General features: G+C 38.6%; 1 protein-coding gene across 2 annotated transcripts in view; it reads right to left on the bottom strand.

The window, feature by feature from the left end:
* dph1 (diphthamide biosynthesis 1) overlaps window positions 1-23,196 on the bottom strand; it is a 90,237-nt gene that overhangs the window by 23,123 nt on the left and 43,918 nt on the right. For both annotated transcript variants that reach the window (XM_058414067.1, XM_058414068.1), the window contains exons 4-5: window positions 9,485-9,606; window positions 2,871-3,025 (exon numbers count right to left, since the gene is read on the bottom strand). In XM_058414067.1, coding sequence (XP_058270050.1) covers window positions 2,871-3,025; window positions 9,485-9,606 — 277 coding nt within the window. The remainder of the gene's footprint in view (window positions 1-2,870; window positions 3,026-9,484; window positions 9,607-23,196) is intronic.

Raw genomic sequence — 23,196 nt, 5'->3', positions numbered from 1 at the left:
TCACAGAACATCACACATCAGTGCAGTGGAGTATTAGAGAGCTCACTTCCATATTGCAGTTTTCTACACCGATACTGCAATAATAAAGAACACTCTGTGCAGTCCTAAAGCCAGCCAGCCTTACAACTCAAGTTGACAAACTATAGTACAGAAGGAATAATAAAAAGACTGATAAACAGAAATAAAGTAGAAGCAAAGAGATAAAAAAATAAAGCAGGCAATAAGAATGGACTAACTAATAAAAGGCATTAAAATGATACAAGGGAGCCTAATTAAATGCAATATTGAATAACAATATTGAGCCTAGACCTATTGAGCTCTCTCTGAATAAATATAAAGCTCAGCAGTGAGCTATGATTCATTTTTCAGTTAGATATTTTTAAGGCATTTTTCTCCCCCCAATTTAGTTAAGGTGAGTTTTCTCTATTACGCAACTTCTACCAAGCTAAGCCTTTATCATCCTACTGTAATATTTAAATATTTGATAATGCTAGTAAATCTGTGTAACCTACTGACTAAAAACCAAAGGCATATTCCTCAATCTGACATTACAGACTGAGCTTACATTGCTTGACACAGCTTTTCAAATACTCAGGAGATGTATACAATGGGTGCAGCACATTTACACGCTGCAAAAAAAATAATAAAAAATAAAACATGACAGGGTGTGCTGTTAAAGGAAAATAATCCACACTGATTTGGTGTGTTAGAAAGAAGCCAGGCTTATACTTGAAGCATGACTCTGCATGCATGCGCATTGGCAGTGGCTGTGTGAGCGGGATTATTAACACACCTGCCTGCATACGTCATGTACGTCTGGAAGATTAAATGTGACATACAGTAGATGATATAAAGCGTAAAATGATTAGTGATTTCATGCACGATTTGTTACTCACGCTGATAAGCTCTGATTATTTTTTTAAAAACTTTCCACTGTCGTATTGACTGTTGTTATGATCCTTGTCTCAAACCAACATGAACTATACACTTAAAAATATTTACTCTTCTACAAAATCCAGATGCCATACACTTTCAGTAGGTTTATAGGTGAAATGAGAGGTTTTTAAAGTAGAAACGCTATCCACAAGGACATGGTGGCTTGCTGGTGAGGTTAGCATGTTTGCCTCACACCTCTAGTTTTGGAGGTTTGATTTTCGCCAATGCCATAGGTGTGTGCAGTTCATGTTCTCCATGTGCCTTGAGGGTTTCCTCCAGGTACTCTGGTTTCCTCCACATGTGTTTTAGGCTTATTGGCATCTCTAAATGGTCCGTAGTGTGTGTGTGTGTGTGTAACTGTGCCCTGTGATAGACTGGCATCCTGTCCAGAGTGTACACTGCCCTCTGCCCTGAGTCTCCTGGGATAGACTCCAAGTTCCCCATGACCCAGAAGGATAAGTGGTGTAGAGTATGGATGGATGGATGGACGAAACACTATTCATAACAGTTAGTATCACTACTTAGTAAGTAGGTCTGGAAAGTATGCATACATACTGATGCAATTTGAGTTGCAAAGCTAGTTTGTTAAGCAGAGGTAGGTTATATGAGAAATTTGTCTTTGTTTACTGCTGAACTCCTACGCTAGAGCAATATATCAGGATAGTGAAAAGACTAAAATAGCGCACACACACACACACACACTTCATTTAAATGTGGCTCGTTTAAACGTGAAGTTAGCACACACAAAATCAGTTTCATATTATTAACGATATTTCAATTTCCTCTAGATAGATTTTTAAAATAAATGAATACACAAAAGTAGAGTTCCTCTCATTACCCAGTGGGAACACCTATTGTGTAATGGTCAGCACTGCATTGGCTCTTTCTGTGCCTATTGTCCTGTTACAGTAATTATGGTACTGTCTTTTAGTGTTATTAATTACTGTACTGTCACACACTTTTGTACACGTGCACATTATGTAGTCCTGTGAATGTCTTGTTTTGTGTAATCTCATGTAGTCCTGTGTTGTTTCCTGGAGAACTATGGTCCTGGAGGAATGTTGTTTTACTTCACTGTGTAATGTAGCTGTATAATTAACTACGATGGCTGAGTGCAAAACAAATGAAGACAAAATAACAAATCCAAAAACACGACGACATTTCAGACAAACCGGAAAAGGTAGGTATATTTTGGGAATGGAATTCGGACGCTGAGTGGACGAGACATCGGTCACTCAAGATATACAAGAAGAAGAAAATTGTGTATCTAACTTTTTTTCTTATTTTTCCGATAGTGCAACTTTAAATCTTTTAAAGAAAATAAACATAAATGGAATTCATTCGATGCTACTTTGAGGAAGGACATTAATTTGCTGTGATTTTGGATATACTGATAGCGTATCATGGCATAAAGTTTAGTTTGCAATGTTTAAAAAGACACTTAAAGATCGTAGGTATGTTTCGAAGACAAAACTGTTCCACACTAAACGATGTAAGGAATGCTATAAGAACAGAGCTGCGTTCATACACACAAAAATCAACTTCCTACTGCCCCAGTCAGCTGGACTTCCTGTACATCTTTAGTGACAGATGTCTCTTCCAATCAGTGGTAAGAATTCCATTTACAAACTATACCTACCTTTTCCGCTTTGTCTAAATAGTAATTGTGTTTTCTGATTTGTTATTTTGTTTTGCATTTCTCGGCCACTGTAACTGATAGCTAAGCCACTTGATTTGCCTTGACTGTCCTTTTTCTGTGTCTACATCAGAAAAGGATGCTTTTGGTTGGTTTGATATTGTTCAGTTTCACACAGCAAAAAAAAAAAAGAAAATTTAAAAAGACATACAGAACAAGAACAGGGCAATGCAGCCAACCAACTAGTGTTACACAGCATGTCTGTTACAACTAGGAAAGTTGTGAGGTCAAAGGTCACCTGTAGTGCAGCCACAAACTGGATGGTGCTGACGAGAGCGAGGGAGTGCCCTGGGGGGAAATTGAACCGGAGTGTGTCCAGGAAGTGAGCTGTATCCATCTGGATGTCCACAAACACATAGAGCATTTTGATCCCTGCCGTGGCATCTATGGGAACTGCAAACACACACACACACACACAGAGTGAGTGAGACAGACAGAGTGACATGTAATCTAGAAGATTTACTCTCATTGTAGTAATAAAAAAACGTTAAACCCTGCTGATGAATAAAATAATTGAGGTAATTAAAAAATAAAATAATTGAGTTCATAAACTCAATAGAAACTCGTAGTTTGTACGAGGCCCTACATGAGATTCCATTTAAGGCTGACTGACATAAAAGGCACACACACTATACAAATTTCACACATTATTCAGACCTGGGAGAGACAGAGACAGAAATAGAGAAGGTGAGAAGAGTGAGCCATGCATATATTCCTCTTACATTATCATTAAGTGCTGATGATCATAATTATAGCAGCTCCTGCTGAATTCACTCAGGAGTCCCATACCATGGCCATTTCGTTGCTATTAGAAAAACACGAGCGATTTTTCAAAGATGCTGGCAATAAAACTAGTGTGGGAGGAGAGAACAAGATAATGACCTGGGATAGGGAAAAAGGGAAAGTAAAAATACAAAGGAGATGGATGAGAAAGCAGAGAGACTTTTGATAAAGAAGTTGAAAATGGTTGCATATGAAGAACCTATGAGAGCAGTGTGTGAGAAATCATGTGACAAGGTGGCAGGGGCAGGGTTGGAGGATGTCATAATACCCCCAAGTTGATTATTTCCCAATAACAGGAACTCCTCTTATACTACAGAAATATGCCAATAATTACAATCTTTCTTCCTCAAATAAGGACATGCCACGCTTTTTATTCATTTGTGTGACATTTAATGTTATTTACTACATGAATTTCTGTGTAAGTATAGAAATGATAACACAATAATCTGTGATTTGCCCTGAAGCCAGGACTACTATCAGAGCTGTCGTGAAAATTTATCAATAGGATCGAGCATTCGACAGCTCTGTGGCATAAGACAGAAAAGAACAGAGGTGATAAAGTGAAGTTAAAGATATTAAAAAAAGGATACTGTAGAGAATGAATGAGGCATGAAGAGGGAGAAAAAGGAAAAAGTTCAGAAGAGAAAAAGAAGGAGGTTATAAATATTTTAATATACATGATAAAGCAAAATCAAAATGTTTATTTAGACACAGGCCTGGGACAAAGATTTAACCTCTGACAGCAAACTTTTATAGCTACCTGGAAATCAAATAAAACTGGAAAAAAAGTAAACAAGGAAAAGAAAAACGTGAGGCTTAAGTGCAACTGACTCGTGCTTTTAGGCAATTAGGACCAGAAGCTCTTTATCAGCACCATTACAGTCTCTGTCAACAAGCGCCATGAATCTTCTTCTCCCCCTAATTCCTCCTCTCCTTTACTGTTCTTCTCTCTCTCCTCACTCACGCATAACTGCTTACAGCAGCCCTGAGTGAGAGGACTCATGAAGTCAGGGAAAATGAAGGATGACAGGACGAGATGGAAAAAGCAGTGTGTGAGAAAGACAGCAAGAGGTCGGGGGTCTCATTCAGGCCAAATGGATTTTAACGTGCTACTGGTGTTTGACAGGGTTATATTTGATGCTCATCATGCTTCATTTCCAAGGCATCTTATTGCATACGGGCTGTCAGACTGATAAAGCATACAGCATGCATTTTACACACACACACACACACAAACACACACACAGAGTAAAGGGCAAAATCAGATCTCAAAGACACACACCAGTATAACATTAGCAGAGAAAGTATGTTTTATATGGATTCACATCCCAATGATACTAAAGCACCCTATATTTTACACACACTTACACACACACACACACACAAACTTGACACAAAACATGATGTTCCTCAAAACATTTTCCTACTTAGACAGCAAACATTTGCTAACTGAAAAAAACTGTACTAAACCTTACAGGCTCGCATTGTCAGTTTTATTCAAAGAGCATAAAGTTAATGTACTGTATATAATTTTCACCCTTACAAAGTATTGCAATATCAATAAGCCAATAATTATATACTACCACAGACCAAATAAACATTTATCATTTGCATACTGCTTTATAATGCATGAAAAACATGAGGAATCAATATCAAATTTATTCATACAATACTTCAGATGTCTTTTTTTAATTCAGTAAAAATTTTGTGCCTGCTATTTACTCAACTTAAAAATTTTAAGTGAACGTGGATCCATGGAGAAATTTATCATCATTAACTAATAGTAGCTAAGGTGAATCCCCAGAAAAGTGATTTCAGTGAATCTGCCCTGGTTCGAGCATGACCAAAATCTCCTGGGATTTTAATACCTATACATAACAGTCTCCAAAATTTTACACAAAAACACCAAGAGAGCGACAGTTCTAAGGTGACAGGAAGTCTACAGTAACTCAAATCACCACTTTTTATAACTCTTGTGAGAAGAAAAGCCTCTAAGAATGCACTGCAGCTTGAAGCAGATGGGCTATAACATCACCACCACACCATTGCTGTCAGCCAAAAACAGAAAGCTGAGGGTACAGTGTGTACAGGTTCACCAAAAACACACAGTTGAAGACTGTGATGAATTCTGGTTTCTGTTCTGACTGCTCTTGTAGAGTGTAGAGTCAGAATTTGGCCTGATTCCATGAACCCAACCTGCCTTGTGTCAAAAGAACAGGCTGGTGGTGGTGGCGAGGTGTGGGTGTTTTTTTTTCTTTTGCCACATACTGTGTGCCTTAATAGGAATTGAGCACTGTTGCAATGCCACAGAGTATTGCTGCTGAACACATACATCTCTTTATGACCACAATCTTATTATGGCTACTTTCAGCATGATGTGCCAGGTCACAAAGCACAAATCGTCTTAAACTGGCTCCACGAACATGACAATGAGTTCAGTGTACTTCAGTGGCCTCCCCAGTCACCGGATCTGAATCCAATAGAGCACTTTTGGGATGTGGTAGAATGGGAGAATTGAGGCATGAATATGTAGCTAACAAATCTGCAGCAATTATGTGAAGCAATCAGGTCAGCATGGACCAGAAACTCAAAGCAATGTTTCCAACATCTTGTGGAAACTGCTACAAATGATAAATCCAACCCGAGAGCAAAGGAATCCTACGCAGTATTAGTTTAGTGTTCCTAATAATTGCAGATGACTGAATAGAGTCACTGCATAGGGTTGGGTATAGCATCACGTAGCCAGACCTTCAGACTGACAGCCGAAAATTCTAGACTCCATAGCAGCTTTTACTGCCCAAGGACCACCCAAGAGGGCATCTGACTGATATGTAAAGCAACCAATTACAGTTATTTTGACAGGCGGCATATTCAGAGGGTGTGAAAATGTAAAGTCGGTGTCTATACAAAAACAGACCGGTGATCGCTCATTTAAGAAAGCTGTGCAAATGACTGAGTCTACACCATGATCTTCACATCATTTGGAAAATCCTGCATTTAGCTGATCCTCATAAGTGCTCACAGTCACAGTTGTAAACATGACGGCTTGCTTCTTCTCTGAGAGAACACAGAGTCATAGCAGCTTTGTTTCCAGGTGGACCATTAAAAAAAACGAGATACGCACGTCTCCTGGAAATCCTGTTAAATCCCACCATGATGACTTCCTGAAGGGTTTTAAATTTTGTGTGCCGTATGCATCAGACGTTAAGCCAGTGATTTGTGAGCGTGGCGTCTGAGGCTGAAACTAGCAATAGCAAAATGCCATAGTAGTGCACTATATTTTCAATACAACAAGTCACAGAAAAAGAGCAGATCTATCAAGATGAAGTTGGAAATAATCTACATATCGTGCTAGAAATTAATATTAACCTACCTCTGGTACTAACCAGCTAACCAGATACTACAAACCTATATAATCTGGGTTCTTAAATCAACCAGGACATCAGTGACAGTGTACAAGTGATGAAGAGAGCACTGTGAGTCATGCAGACACTGCTCCCCCGGCTAGTCATTGGTTAGCGCTGCATGGCTGAGGCTGCAGAAATGTAACACTTCATGTGCAAGATAACATCATAACTCTGGGGCCTTCAACATTCACATCTATATGTAAATATTATGAACATTTGAATAAGAGGGAAATTGGTTTTGACGATCCTATCCGAAATAAATCCTGTTTTCCTATGATGGATGGAAACTGAACGTTTTAATAGAAGCAAGTTGTCCTAAGTTGCACTGTAACTACAGAATAATGTATAACGTATAGATTAATAGTATAACGTAATCTCAAACAAGATACAAAGATTTACTTTATAACCATCACACCCTGAATTGAATCTGAACCAATCGTTGTGATTCCTAGAGATTTCTTCCCCCAAGTGTTGTTTCAATGAAATGCTATCAATTTTGTCAATTTTATCTGAACTAATATTTTGAATATTAAGTCTCTATCTCCAATAAAGTCAGGATCAGACACTCAATGTAGGATAATTAGCTAATAATCTCAAGTGTCTGGTGGGTGTGTGTGTATGTGTGTGTGTGTATGCGCAGTGTGTGCTGACCCTGGGCTTTTAGCAACAAGTGTTGCATTAATATTCTGCTGGTGAGTGTTGATATTTAGGAGAGGAGGGATTGTTCTAGAGATATATTGGCCATATTGATTTAGCATTTCCTTCCTACTGTATGTGGGCCAGCAGACTGGCGGCGGGAGGCACGAACCCAGGCTCCTCCAGGCAGGCGCTTTCCAAAGGACAAGCTTAATGCACGTCCTCCATTGATCTGCTGGGTTAATGTGCAGCAGGGGCCTTAGAAAGGTCCGCTATCCCTCATGTGCCTCACGCTGAATGGATTCCTCACTGAGCTATTGAAGACAGCTTTGCTTAGCACTTACACAACTAAATCTATGACGCTCACACTTCTTGACACACTGACTCATGTGGCTGGCTTCAGCCTGAGAGCACTGGGGAAATCTCTAGACTCCTTAGAGGTGCTGTATCCCCACCCGGCCCCAAACCCCCTCTGTCACTCAGCACTCTGCTAGAACAACATCCTTATAGACACGAGTGAACGAGATCATACCATTCTACTTGTCTCATATTAGCAATGTCAGAACACATTTCACTGACTGAAAACTATTAAAATCTCCACAATACGTATGTGCTAGAAGGCAAAACTTTTATTCTTTGATGTGAGCAAAGGGACCTACAGTGATGAATGTCATTTATTAATGCAAATTAATGCATGGCATCTTTTATTAATATAAATATATAAACACAAGTCTTTCACAGAAATGAGTTAGCAACATTCAATTATTCTTGTTTGGCTCAATTTCTATTGGGTATTTATGTAGGATGTGGTCTTACTGTGCATTGCAGACCTTAGTGAGTAATAATTAGTAGTAATATTTAGTTAACAAATGCATTAAAAAAACGGCTAGGCAGCTGGTGTAAATACTTTTTTATATTTTATTTATTGAACGTTAATTAAATGCAAATGAAATTAATAAACAGCAGTGGCTTTAAGACAATCAGTGTGTTGGTGTGTCTCAGTGGATTGTAATTTTCATCTTCGGGAATAAACAGACTTTTTATTGATAAAAAATTCTTTCTGAATGTGACGCATGGGAAAGAGAAACACAGGATGTCAGGGATGTCCCAAGCTCTCAAACATACTGTATATGATCATATTTAGGCATGTGCTGTTATGCAATGATCACTTCCATAAACAATATTTTAAAAAATGTATTTAAAATCTAAAAAAATAAAAATAAAACAATTTTCAAAAATAAGAAGAAATTAAATATTCACTATAAGAAAACTCCTATTTTAACATCAGTCAGCTGCTAGTTACTGAGAGCATTAAACTGTTTTTAGTCAGGATATGTAACTACTGACTATTTGCCATTTTTCAGGAAAGGATGTGATAAGAATTTATCAGAGTATTGACGTTATAATTGACAGAATACCCAGCTGCAGCTCTACTGCTAAATCTATTCTGTCTTCCATCAATATAAAATCAAACTCTTATGAACATTCAGATTTATTCCACTATTCAGGGTGGGTAGCAGCAACAAATGATCAGGTCAACAGAGTTTACAGTTAATTAAGGATTTGCTGATCTGTAACTGATTTGAAAAAGATCTTTGCATCACAAGTTAATTTTAAAGGATTAAGAAGTCAGTGATTTGTTAAATATAACCTGTGACCTGGTCTTAATTTCAGTTGTCCACCAATGTATCTGCTACATGACTTTCAACCCACAATGATTCACTCAAGCTGAATAATTATTAGTTTCATGATTATAAAATGAAAGTTACAGCATAAAATTTCTTTCGAGGAACGATTTCAAAACTTTTTTAAACCAGATTAAAGTAAAATATTAGGAGTTTGTGAACATTACAGGGTAAAGATCTCATTTTCAATCCATTTTAACACGATTTCATACAAAGCATTTAATAAATTTCAATATTATTTAAGTATATTATTAATATTCAGAAGTTCAGGTTTTAAGTCTATTGAATTCATTCCATACAAAGGAGTGAAATATAAATGTATCATAATGTACAAGACTCACTCAGACAGCTGTGTCCGTAGTGCACCATGAAGTCAGCTCCGAGAGCACGGGCAGTGAAGTCGTCCACACAGCAGGCTCCGTACGTCACATCACCCATAACCAGTGTGTCTGCTCCTGTAAACCTGACACACACAAGTAGACCAGTCAAACAAACAATATACAATGACCAGGCATAACATTATGACCACCTGCGTAATATTGTGTTTGTCCTCCCTTTTGCTGCCAAAACAGCCCTGACCCGTCATGCACTGTGTATTCTGACACCTTTCTATCAGAACCAGCATTAACTTCTTCAGCAATTTCAGCAACAGTAGCTCGTCTGTTGGATCAGTTCACATGGGCCAGCTTTCTCTCCCCACGTGCATCAATGAGCCCTGGCCGTCCATGACCCCATCGCTGGTTCACCACTGGTCCTTCCTTGGACCTCTTTTGATAGATACTGACCACTGCAGACCGGGAACACCCCACAAGAGCTGCAGTTTTGGAGATGCCCTGATCCAGTCGTCTAGCCATCACAATTTGGCCCTTGTCAATCTCGCTCAAATCCTTACGCTTGTCCATTTTTCCTGCTTCTAACACATCAACTTTGAGGATAAAATGTTCACTTCCTGTCTAATATATCCCACCCACTAACAGGTGCCATGATGAGGAGATTAGTGTTATTAATAACATAATAAAAAGTAATAGTGTTATTCACTTCACTTGTCAGTGCTCATACTGTTATGGCTGATCGGTGTATCTGCTACTCTATATAACTCCTAGTATAAATACTGCATTGGAACAGCAAGACAATTCATTTTTGTTATACACTGAAGACCTTTGTGTTTGAGATCAAAACATGAACATCAGATGATAGATCAGAATTCCACCTTTCATTTCCTGCTATCTACAACTTGCTACCTTTGTCAAACAAGGTACCTTTGGGTGGCAGACCACTTCATTCTTAAAACTGGACTACATAAAGTAAAATTAAGTAAATAAAGCTTAATATTTTGTTGCACATCTCTTTCTTCAATTACCTTCATCATACTAGCAACCAACTGACATCACCAAACTGTTATATTTTTCTTCTGTGATGCTTTTCCAGGTTTTTTTTGCCCCATTTGTTGCCTGTTTTGCTCAATTTTGTTAAGGTCTAGTGATTGACTTGGCCAGTCAAAAACCCTTACAGTTTTCAGCTGATGAAATTCTTTTGTTGAGTTTAGATTTACATTTATAGCATTTGTTGGCACTTCAAACCTTGTGTATTCTGTTCTTTCTATTAATGTCCTTATGTCTTAGACAGCTGGAGGATTCACAGTAAGAATCTCATTATATGGTATAGCACACTGTTTACTGTACATATGACAATAAACTCTTAAATTTGGCAGATGTCCTTATCCAGAGCATTTATCTCTTTGTTTTTTTTGAGCATTTTTTTTAACTGAGTAGTTAAGGGTTAACAGCCTTGCTCAGGTGCCCAGCAGTGGCACCTGCGTGATCCTGGGGTTGAAACTCATAACCTTCTGATCAGTAGACCAATGTCTTAACTAGCTCAGTATCTTAACCCCTGAGCTAACACTTCAGTTCCTCCTAATTAGTCCGGATGCATTTCTCTGTAAATCGCTAAACAGAATGTTTGTCTTGTTTAGTTTAGTCATTTTGAGACTGGACTACTGCAACTCTCTACTGGCAGGTCTACCTCTGAATGCAATTCGTCCTCTGCAAATGATCCAAAATGCAGCTGCACGACTTGTTTTTAACCTGCCTAAGTTCTCCCACACTACTACCCCACTGCTACATTCCCTCCACTGGCTTCCAGTAGCTGTAGGCATCAGATTCCAAACACTGACACTTGCCTGCAAAGCCAAAAATGGACCAGCACCTTCTTACCACAAAGCTCTTGTCACTCCTCACACTGTACTGTGCTCCCTATGATGTACTAGCACTGCTTGACTGGTCCCATCATCTTTTAGGGTACAAGGTAGGTATACATCAAGACTCGTTTCTGTTCTGCCACTGAGGTGGCGGAATGAACTTTCCCTAGATGTCCGAACAGCCGAGTCATCTTCAAACGACTGATGAAGACCTCCCTCTTCCTGAAGCACTTAAACTAGCTCTTATTTTCCCTGTTTGTTGCTCTGGATAAGAGCATCTGCCAGAAATGTAAAAGTAAATGTCTAAAGACTTCTAAATTCATTCTGCTGCTTCCATCGATGTATTTAGAGTTACATTATCAATGAAGATTAGTGAGTCTGCTCCAGAAGCCCAAGCCATGACACTACCTCCACTGTGCTTCACTGATGAGCTTGTGTATTTTGGATCATGAGCAGATACTTTCTTCCACCACACTTTGGCCTTTCCATCACTTACGTAGAGGTTAATCTCGGCTTTAAACATTTTGTAGCTCTTCTCTGAACTTCCATGTGAATTTGATCTGCATCTTGTGGTCTATATTTCTTTTTATATTTATATCTCTTTATCTCTATATATTTATTTCTCTTTCTTCAAACAGTTGATTGTGATAGCTTGACCCCTGCCCTGTGGAGACTATTAGTGATGTCACTGACTGTTGATTTCTTTCTTTTCTAGAACAATCTGTTGGATAACTTTCAACAAGTGAGGTACCATGCATGCTTTGAAAGCTCTTTGTGGATAATGGCTACAGAAGTCACATGGCACTAAGATGACGTGAGGAAAATTCTACTGAAACAGCTGATCTTTACCTGGGGTTAATCAGATTAACTCTGTGGGGTGACCTGAAGCAGGCTGTGCACAGAAGATGCCCTTACATTTTTTTTGGATTTCTGATTATTTTTATACACAGTAATTTCATACTGAGGGATGAAAATATTTTGACATGATGTACCTAGGTTTTATTTATTTATTTATTTTTTACAACACAAAAAACATTGTAACAGGAGTGTGTTAATAATAAGTTAATAATGAGTTAATAATAAGTTAATAATTCACTGACATAATATGCTATTTTGTCTTCGGTGAAAAGTTCATAAAAGTGTATTTTTCTGCCTTTTTCAATCCATAGTTTCATCTGTGATTCTGATGAACTGGATCGGAACGTCAGAGTGTGAACGCTATAAAGAAAGAACAATAAGCAGATGCTTATTAATAGTTAATACACTAAATCCACTCAAATTAAAAGAATATCGGGGTGAAATCTTTTTTACAACTATTTTATCATTATCCTTATTTTTCCCCCTTTCCCCCCCAAATGATCTGTTATAACATTAGCCTCATAGCTCCAGTACAAAAATAATTCATAGTTTGCTAGATGTGGCTCTAAAAAACATAAGGAAAAACTTTAGAAAGCCCTGAACAATCACAGTTTTTCAGACCAATGTGAGGTCAATCAATCAAGGCAGCGTAATAAGTTGTAATAGGTGAAAGTGAACAAGGGTGGACAAATCACTATCAAGGGCACCAGGGACGAACAGACTACGTGTCCGGGATAGTAATTTCTTTATTCATAGTTGTTTATCAGGTAAGTAGGGTCCTGAAAATAGTGGGTGCAAACATTTATTTTCTCCTGTCCGATAAGATAAAGAAAATAAAACTTGATTAACGTTCAAAAAAGATATTTTACTTGATACACTGTATGTTTAAATACATAATACTCCAGTGTGTTCATGAACTTCATGGTGTGTGAATCCTGTTGCCCGCAAAAATACACATCAGCAGACACTTAATAATCATCAGTGGGAACTAGTTTTTTTCAAACTGAGGAAAATATAGAACAGTGCAGCCCAAAGCACATTCCTTGTCAAGCAAAACTAAAGACTCATAACATTTTATATTTGGGATGTGAGCAGAGATTGTAGCCAGAATTTTAAACAAGACTACTACTTCTTAGCCTAGTTACTTTATTTTTTGGATAACCAAAACATAAGACACGTAGAGAACCTTACAGCCTCCTCTTGCTAGTGGTTTTGACGTCTGTTAAAAATGGTGGTGCTTCCACTTAGATAAGTTTGTAGCCGCTTTTGCTGTGGGCTTCTCTGAGACAGATGATCATACTAAAGGGAACAGTCCCTCACAGTGAATTCATAAGAAGTTGAAATAAATGCAGCTCCAACCAACAAGAAATAAATTATTATAACTTGTTAAACTACTTTAAATTACTTAATCAAGTATAAAGTATCATTTCAATCATCTATTAAAATAAAAACAAATAAAGCATGTTAAGAAGCTAAAAGAATGAATATTTTATCTGGGTTGCTATACTTATAAAGTACTTGAATAAGTTCAGGAATAACACGTGAGTGGGAAAACAAAACGAATAGCATGAGTGGGTCTAGAAATGCTATTTTCCAAAATCACTGTAATTAAATAAACGTGTCTGATGAAAGCATGTGCCATCAGTCTCGAACCTTTTTATACTTCAGTCACTACTGGTGAGGAGGTCAGGGGCACAATTGGGCAACTGGACAATTTAGTGTTCAGAGACTTTCTTTTCCACCAAAATTTTTCTCCACCTTTTTTTTTAACCTTTAAGAAGGTGGCCTGTTCAATACCATGAACCTGACAGAAGGAAACTATGCCTGGATTTACTTGGCTGATCAGGGATTAGGAGGAAATTCCATAAATTTAATTTATTGGCAAAGTATCCCTTTGACTCAGCTTGATCAAATATGCTTGCAAATTTAATAAGATACGCTTGTCTTAAACAGCTATGTCAGCTAACAGGCATCATCAAAACCCTATCACAAGACCAATCAATTAGGGATTATGGGACATAAACCAGTTCGACCTTGAGGGTCTTGCTGCCTCAGGGAGATGACTAACGTACCAGTAGGTCAGACCCTGTGAATATGTTTGAAGAGCCAACGATCTGTTTTTGTTTGCCTCTGCGGGGGTCGTTAAATGTTAGCGCTTTATATTGAGTGCCGCGCCGCTGCCGTCCTTCCTCTGAGCACAATTAAAATGCAGGATAAACATGAGACTGGAGAGCACATAAATAATGACAGAGCGAGAAAGGGAAAGGAGGCTTCAGTAAGCGCCGCTGGGCATAGGAATCCAGACACATTTAGGACAGGTATTATTAATAGAACAGACACACACACACCCTCACACACACATACACACACACACACACACACAGTTGTACAGACAGAGGGAAAAGAAACCCCTGAACATAGGTAGCAAGTCTCTTTTCTGGTCAGACTGTTCGTCCTGCTTTCATCCTGCTCCTCTGAGCTCAGCTTTACACTCACGGTGTATGTGTACCTCACTCTTTCTGTCTACACAAAGCTCTTTCTTCTTTAGGGTACTGTAACACACACTGACAGAAACACACCTGTCTTTTCGCTGTCTGGTTGGGTGATACCTGCACCACACTGTCTCTATGCGTCTAGTCCCTCACAGAGAGTGCTCCATTTTTTCCACGCCATCCTCCCACCTTTAAGTCTTCTCTACATCGTGTGAAACTTTTCCCAGTTCCCTCCGAGTTATATTACTTACCTATATTCCCTTTCAGTCCAATATTGTGTGTGTGTGTGTTTTCTTTCTGCCTCTAGGAGTTGTTTTCACATGAAGGACATGCTGGGCCCGATGAGGCTTGTAAAGCAGAAGAAGATGGCTGAACAGAGCTCATCAGCTAAATAAATATTTGCCTTGTTAGATTTGATTCGCTTATCCTGTCTCTCACCAAGGTGTCTACCTTTTTTTTTTTTTGGCTCCACCAAATGTTTCTGAATGAGAAGTAGGTTCAGCCTCAAAAGCAGAGGAATTTCTCCACAGTGACTGAAAGTGTGAATTTCTGTTGACGCTGTGCAGTGAAATGCAGTGAAGTGGAGTAGTGCTGTTGCTTGTTTTGCAACACTAGATGCCTACTAGGCTTGTGTGATATTTTTCCCAGCTCACAAAAATTGTTATGAACGATTTATTGTGATTGTCCAGAAAAGAGGAAGTAAGCACTTTCACAATTTCAGGCTAGAGTACAGTAGCCTGTGCAGTAGAGGAGAGTGTATTCATAATAACAGATGGCAGAGCAAAACTTAGCTGGAGGGTGAAATCTGGGTTATTCCTCAGTAATTCGCAGTAAAATAGGAAACTTTACTATTAATAGTAAAATTATTCTTCAAAATCCTTTTACAAATCTGTTATCCAATGTTTACACAACCAAAAATCTTTTACTGTTGATCTACCGCAACAGTGTTCTAAAGCATCTGAAATAAACAAATCAGTTTCTAATTTTTTTTTATACATATATATTCAATTTCTTTTAAAACTGTTTCTAATTAAAGTCACCATTAACTTGTTAATTAGCAACAACATTAAGCAAATGAGGTGTAAAATTCGACATTTTATTCTCCAAAACTGTTTTTCTTTTCTTTAAGAGCCGTTATGACCGATTTTCAGCTGACGTTTTCATGGCAATACTAAAAAAAAATATCGTGATAGATTTTATTTCACATTAATGAACTTAAAACATTTCTATTTTCTTCAACCGAAAGTGAGGGTGGCGTACGAGTCTACTTGAGAGCATTTGAGGTTGTAGGAAGGGGGCGGTGCTTTCTAGGCAGTATCAGTTAATATCAGAGTTCAAAACACCTACACATGACAGATTTGTGCGTTGATTTGCTCATTTCTATTTGGGAGAAAAGGTCTGGTCTTTTGGTGTATTTTTGGTTTTGGTTAAAGCCTTGAACCCGAAAAAAATAAAATAAAATAAAATAAAATAAAATAAAATAAAATAAAATAAAATAAAATAAAAACTCCTACACAAAACATAACTGGCAAATTATAAATACAGTTTTAGAAAATCCATTTAGAAATACATTCACAATGTTCTGAGAGGAGAAATGCAAATGTATTTCAACCTCAGCCTCTGACGCGCCACTCAAGGGCACATTTCTGGCTACATTGCTGCAAGGTAGCACTTTGAATGGCTCTCCAAAGTTCGGCACCTATTTCTGAAGGGAAACACTTGTGAATACAGTAACATACTTAGCTTTTGAAGCATGCTATACAAACACAAGGCATTCCATTCATAAATGTTATTCAACAATATTTTTTTGACAAGGAGGCAAACAGACTGCATACTCGTGATAGTTTGGTGAAATGTGGTTGGTGGATTTAATGCCAGATGTGCACTTTCTGGGAAAATAGTCAGGCCTGGTCATGTTTTGTGATAAAACATACCACAGTCTTTAGGAAAAGCTAGAGTTCTTGGGTGCGAGAATAGTTTTATCCAGAGAAGACACAGAAAGGTTTGTTTTGTTTTTTTATCACAGGATGAGGAGTACAGTAGCAGCCACAGAAAAACAAGAGAAGCTCAGCTCACTGCTTGTGAATATGAATTACTAGTTAATCCTTGCCCAAGAACAGGTGCAATAGAACAAGACTTTTTTTTTTATTGGTTTAACATAGCAGCAGCAGAAGTTTAGGTTTAACCTTCTACCTAGTGTATTGATGTCCTGAGCAATTCCGTTGTCAACAATTATATTAGTCTTCCAGGGTGGGGGTGTGTCTGAAACTGAAGGCAGAGACCTTGATGACTTGCTGGTTCTTAAGTCATTGCTTTAGAAAGCAGCATTTCTATTACAAAGGAACATGTAAGGAAGGGTTAGAGACATGTTTCAAGGACAGCAAAACATCACGGCATTGCCAGGATACCAACATATGCAGACCTTTGTCTGCCATCCTCTTTAGGCGAGACGGAGACGTAGAGCTGGGGATTAATATAACATCCACATTACACCTGAGATGCTTATTTGCTAAAGATGTATTGTGCCGCTGAGAATCGGTTAGTTGAGGTAACCTCAAGTCAGAATTTTAGACATGACTTGATGCCAGACTATCTTATCTGTACAGGTTTTCTGTATGTTCTGGATGCACTTAGTCAGCAAAATGCCTCTTCTAAGCTAGCTTGGTGGTTAGCTAGCTTGATTGTCTGGGAAAAGTGTAGGTTTTTGTGAACAAGTCTGTTGATGAAGCAAGTCAGGCATGTTCGAGTTTTGTAAATGAATCTTTAATGAATCTGTTCTGATTCTGAATCAGTTTCCCTGCAGGTGCAACAGAATGGCAGGAAGTAAAAAGGGTTTAGAAATGCCTATGTGCTGGAGAGGTTTCATGAAGGATGTGAGAGCTGCAGGACATCAGACAGTGGGACGTAGTCCTCTAGTGTTTGCTTGGTCCTCTAAATTGGTCTCCTAATTGAGTTCTCTCTCTCTCTCTCATTCGCTCTCTCTATCTCTCTCTCACTCTCTCTCTTTCTTTCAAACATCAGAGCTGTGATGCCATTTAGATGCAATTAAGATGGAGAAAAGCCTGTGATCTCAGTAAAAAGGCTTATTAATCACCATGTAAGGGGCCAGATGGAAAACACTAACACGCACAAATAGCCAGAGGTTACATGTCTCTCCACTCATCAAAAGGACAGGTTACAGCTGGTTACAGGTCAGTGGCTCTCTGTCTCTGTGTGGATGTGAAAGCAAATACATTCATTTTCAGTTCTTTGCTCTGTTTCATTGCTAAGCTTTCTCAGAAGTTTCATCAAAAGCCAGCATGGGAAAAACAGCACCAGCTAAAAGCTATGTCCTCTCCAAAACTGCAGGAGTTTAAAAAAAATGGACCAATACACAATATAATCAGTGCATAATCAAAGCTTTCTGGCAGAACATGATTTAATCTGCCAGCGTATCAAGTTCTTTGTAATTTAAACAACTGTTCTCAGTGTGAGAATTAAAATGTTTTGTTCAGAAAGCAATAACTGATAGCTTTTGGAAACAGAGATGGGCTCCTAGCAGGTTTGTAGGACCTTTCGACCAGGTGGTGTAGCATAACTTATCTATGAATGCTGACATTTTGTTGCCATTTCCACAGCCACGATTTACAAGCCATACCCATATGTCTGTACTGGTTCCTGCAATTCCTGCAAGCCTGTAATGTAATGAATGGCTTTTCGGGTGGAATTAACAGGAAACATCACAGTTTTATTCTACAAATGATTGTCTTACACTTATTTTTTGGCACTTATTTCGCCTGATTAGTATTTCCAGGCCAAATCCCAAATAGCTTATGCACCCTACATCAGATATAACATAATGGCCCTAATGAGTTTATATGTACATATAGTGCCCTACATGCATAATAAAAAATCTGAGACTTGTATTTCTGTGAAAGTTTAAAAAAAATTCTGTGAGAACCTTCATTGAGTTCATTGAGAATCCTTTCTTAAATATTAGTATTGTACTTATTATTATTAATCACAACCAAACATGCTCCAAAGAAACTCCTCTTTATGTTCATAGTGCCGTGAAAACAAACAGTCTCCTGGCCAGGTAACAGCAGTACTATGCTATTTGGAGGAAGGCCACATCAAGAGGTTTCATCACTTCTATAGAATTTTAGGAAATTGTGCACTACAGGGTGTGACTGACATGACACCAGAATCTAGAGTGTGAACTAGCATGAAACCTCTGCTGTCACGATGGAGTGAAAAGCAGGTGATAATTGATGACACAGACCTCCCGCTCTGTTCAGACATGGCTGCTCCAGTTTGCTACAAGCGGCCATCCTTAAACCTTGTGCACACTACACAAATGTAAACCCCAGTTTCTCAGTAGCTGTCTAATTTTTGGGCTTGGTGACTACTCGGGGCATGCTTCCATGGTGACCGCATGAATAGTGGAAATGGTCAAGGTTTCAGTTTTCGCAGTAGTGTGAATCATGCTGAAACTAGCTGCAAATACAGTGGTGAGAAACAGCCAATGAGAGGAAATCAAATTCATTTGCTCTCATGTGCAGCAGATCCAGTTAATCGTTCAACTATTTGCATGGGAGGATGAGGGCAAAACGTAATAATATTACTTCAGTAAGAATTTTATTTGCCATGTCCAACCCACATCTTCATAGAAACAGCAAATATAAACAAGGCGAGACATGATTTTAGGCAGCACACAGTATAAAAAATAGCTGTTTTTTCCACGCACAGAAGAGGTCCGAGTTGACATTATTTAAAGCTCTGATCGTTTGCCCATTATTAAGGTTTGGATTATTCTTTTCAAGTGACCAGTCAAATAGGCTAAGAACTGGAAGTCACTTATGTATAAAACTTTAATAACGGTGGGTTATGATTATAATAATGGTCACAGTAACAAAAGAAAAATAATAACTACAGAACCCCACGGCTGTGCTTCACAAACCCTGCTTTAATAACCAATCGTGTACAGTGTGTACCTTGTCTTGTACTTTGTCTTCCAGCAGGTGTGCACACTTCAGTGTCTGCCAAAAATCTCATCGCTAGTCATGCAGTGTGAAAGGGCCAGAAGGTCTACGGTTCTGAATATGTTTCAAATCTTCTGTATTCTGTATCCAAAAAATTGCATAGATCTAAAAAGAGTGGCCTTGCTACTTCAGATGTAGGTTGATAGTGTAGGTTGATAGCTGAAGCTGAGATGAATTTGTTACAGGTGTGAATCAGACATAGTGATTATGAGGTAAAGTATGAATGGTGAAATGTCCATTTCTTTTCTAGTTAAAAAAATAAATTACCCTAAACCGTTGCTACGCAAACTGTAATTGCCTTGTAGATAAGTGTTCTGAGTGCTTTAATGCCCCCCCCCCATATTACTTCCACTTTGTCTTTGTGAATGTGCTACGTAGCATGTGATAGGATTTTGGCGTCAAGTGCTGCCTGAATGACGGTGGAAAGTGGGCGTGCAGTAGGTAGAATATCACAGGTAGAATATTTGTGCATGACTCTGTGAATGACAGCTGCTTGGTGAGAAAGCACCTAGCCGTGAAAATCTCATGTTTCCTTGCACCGTAGCATAAATTAGTGGCATCATGTTCAGCCACCTTGTTGTAAAACAGAAAGACTGTAGGTGTCTCAAACACGCATAAGCAATAAAAAAAGAAAAGAAAAAGCTGGCTATGAAATACAACAAATAATTTAAATGCTCCTCTGAACTGGTGGAGTAAAGACTGCACAGTGGCTACACTGGATTGTGGCACAGAGCCTCCTCAGTAGTTTCTAAAGTTGTCTTTTGTTCTCTGAAGAAATTTCTTTGCACAGAATTACATGTCGGTTCAAATAACGATGTGAAGAGTTACGTATAAAAGCTTGTTTGTAAAAGTAATAGTTTGATGTAATGTCAGTAGTAATTTCGAGTAGTTATTAAATTGTGATAAATAGCGTGTGATGTGAAATATAATTGATTGGAGGTACATAAAGACTCATTAGAGCAGACAGTATCTCTCTCTCTTCTCACACACACACCAAAGCCTTTCATACATTTGGTGAGGTCACAAAGCCAAAAAAGGGTTGCAGAGAACAAAAAACAAAGAATTTCTGCAGATATCGTAGACACTACAGATGCAAACACAAACTATTGTAGACGTAAACACAAACTATTGTAGACGTAAACACAAACTATTGTAGATGTAAACACAAACTATTGTAGACATAAACACAAAACATCCCTGCAGATGTAAACACAAAACATCCCTGCAAACGACCTTCCTCTTCCATATGGTCTTTGAGATGCATAATACGCATGACATCACAAGCAAAATGAGTTGATGTCTGGTTAGCTTAGCTGAAGTTACCCTAGCTGCTGCTGGATTATTATTATATATTTTTTTATATTATAAACCATGCTAAAATATAAACACGAGTTGGTTGTATTGAAATGTTTTTTGAAGGAAAAGAGAGACAAAGCTAACAGATTTTTTTTTTTAAAAAAAGAAAGAAAGAAAGAAAGAAAGAAAGAAAAAGAAAGAAAGAAAGAAAAGAAAAGAACCATGCAAGCAGGAGGAGGCAGGAAAGAAAACGAGCTATGATGTTTACGAGCTGAGCAAGAAAGAAAATTAGGTGTATATCTGCAGAAGGATGAATTATAATAGTTTGGATTTGTTAACTATCCCAATACTATTCCAACGCTAAAAAGCTACAAAAAAAATATATTGTTAGCGATAATATTGTGCCATGGTGAATTGAGGACATTGACAGAATCCAGATTAAAGGTTATTCATGGAATGGAGGCAGTGATATTGCTGTGTGTGCTGTGTTGTGGCTTCATGTGCAGTAGGCTTGACAATGCAAATTTATTGAGAATCCTCTTTGCTGCTAGATGCTGACCTGCAGGTGAATAGATATTTGAACAGCTAATCTCATACATAACTCATGGGAAGGACTAGATGTAACAAGCACCGGGGCAGACTACATGACAGGGAAAAACAGCAGTGTTATTAACAATATTAAGGGTGAAGAAGCCCAAGGCATTTTTTAAAATCACTGCTTTCTTCATCATGAAGCACCGGCATCAAGAGCAATGGCAGCTGAGAAATTGGTGATTGTCAAAATAGTCCGCGGCATCATCAGCAGATTTATACAGTGCCTGTGCGGAACATGCTTCGAGTTTTCATTCAGCCAGAAAATGTCGGGGTCAGGTGATGCCACATGCTTTTCTCTAGGAAAGTCACTTTGATCGTGGAATTACAGGTTAGGAATTACAGATATGACTTTTAAGATTTTTTTACACATTTTTGTCCTAAATGAAAGCCTAAAACCTCAAGGACAGGACTGTCCTTTCATTCACTCTGAACAATTCCAAGGTTTCTCTGAGAAATCCTTAAAGATGTGATTCAAATCCCTATCTTACTACTTTGCTTCAGACAACTATAAACACATCGGAATGAAAGAAAGTGATCGCTGGCCTGATGTGCTTCATTGATCTGGATGGACTAACACACAGTTTCACGCACTAACTTCCTCTGGGGAGGTTTGATGATTTGAATAGTGGGGGAGGGTGGAGTGTGGAAACCCCTTTGATGTTAAAACCCCAGAATCAATAGCACCATTAAATCTAAACCCATCAGAGGAATCAGAAATGCTACAGCTGACCTCTGACAGTATGCTGAAAACTTGCAGCAAAATAAAGAAGAAAATGTTCAAATTGTGTGCTGGCCTCTCCGTTGACAACACACTGTAGATCAGAATTAGTGTGTGGATGGATGGATGGATGGATGGATGGATGGATGGGTGAGTGGATGGGTGAGTGGATGGGTGAGTGGATGGGTGGGTGGATGGATGGATGGATGGGTGGGTGGGTGGATGGATGGGTAGGTGGGTGGGTGGGTGGTTGGATGGGTGGATGGGTGAGTGGATGGGTGAGTGGATGGGTGGGTGGATGGGTGAGTGGATGGGTGGGTGGATGGATGGATAGATGGATGGATGGATGGATGGATGGATGGGTGGGTGGGTGGGTGGGTGGATGGATGGGTGGGTGGATGGATGGGTGGATGGATAGATAGATAGTAGGTAGATAGATAGATAGATAGATAGATAGATAGATAGATAGATAGATAGATAGATAGATAGATAGATAGATAGATAGATAGATAGATAGATAGTAGAACCTTGGCACACACAATTAATTTGTTCTGGTGGCGAGTTCTTAAGATTTGTATTGCAAAATGAATTTTTCCCATACCAAATAATGTAAATGCAGATAATCCATTCCAGCCACCCATAAATATGACCAATATTACCAATACGAAGTGTATGTAAACTGTATGGCTGCTTACAAAGAACTGACCCAAGCCAAGCATTCTATATCAAGGGTCCTCACAGGAAGTCGTGCCACCAAGCTTGGGCTAAAAATAGAACAGACCACCCAGGCCACCAATCTGTTGACAAAAAAAAAAACGTGTGAAAAATCATGTATCTTCTGAATGCTTGCCGAAGGCAACGTTGGTATCGTGGGTTG

This window comes from Hemibagrus wyckioides, linkage group LG17, assembly GCF_019097595.1.
Source record: "Hemibagrus wyckioides isolate EC202008001 linkage group LG17, SWU_Hwy_1.0, whole genome shotgun sequence".
Taxonomy (NCBI): domain Eukaryota; kingdom Metazoa; phylum Chordata; class Actinopteri; order Siluriformes; family Bagridae; genus Hemibagrus; species Hemibagrus wyckioides.
The sequence above is the reverse complement of the archived record's forward strand: the minus strand, read 5'-3'. Positions and strand labels throughout refer to the sequence as shown.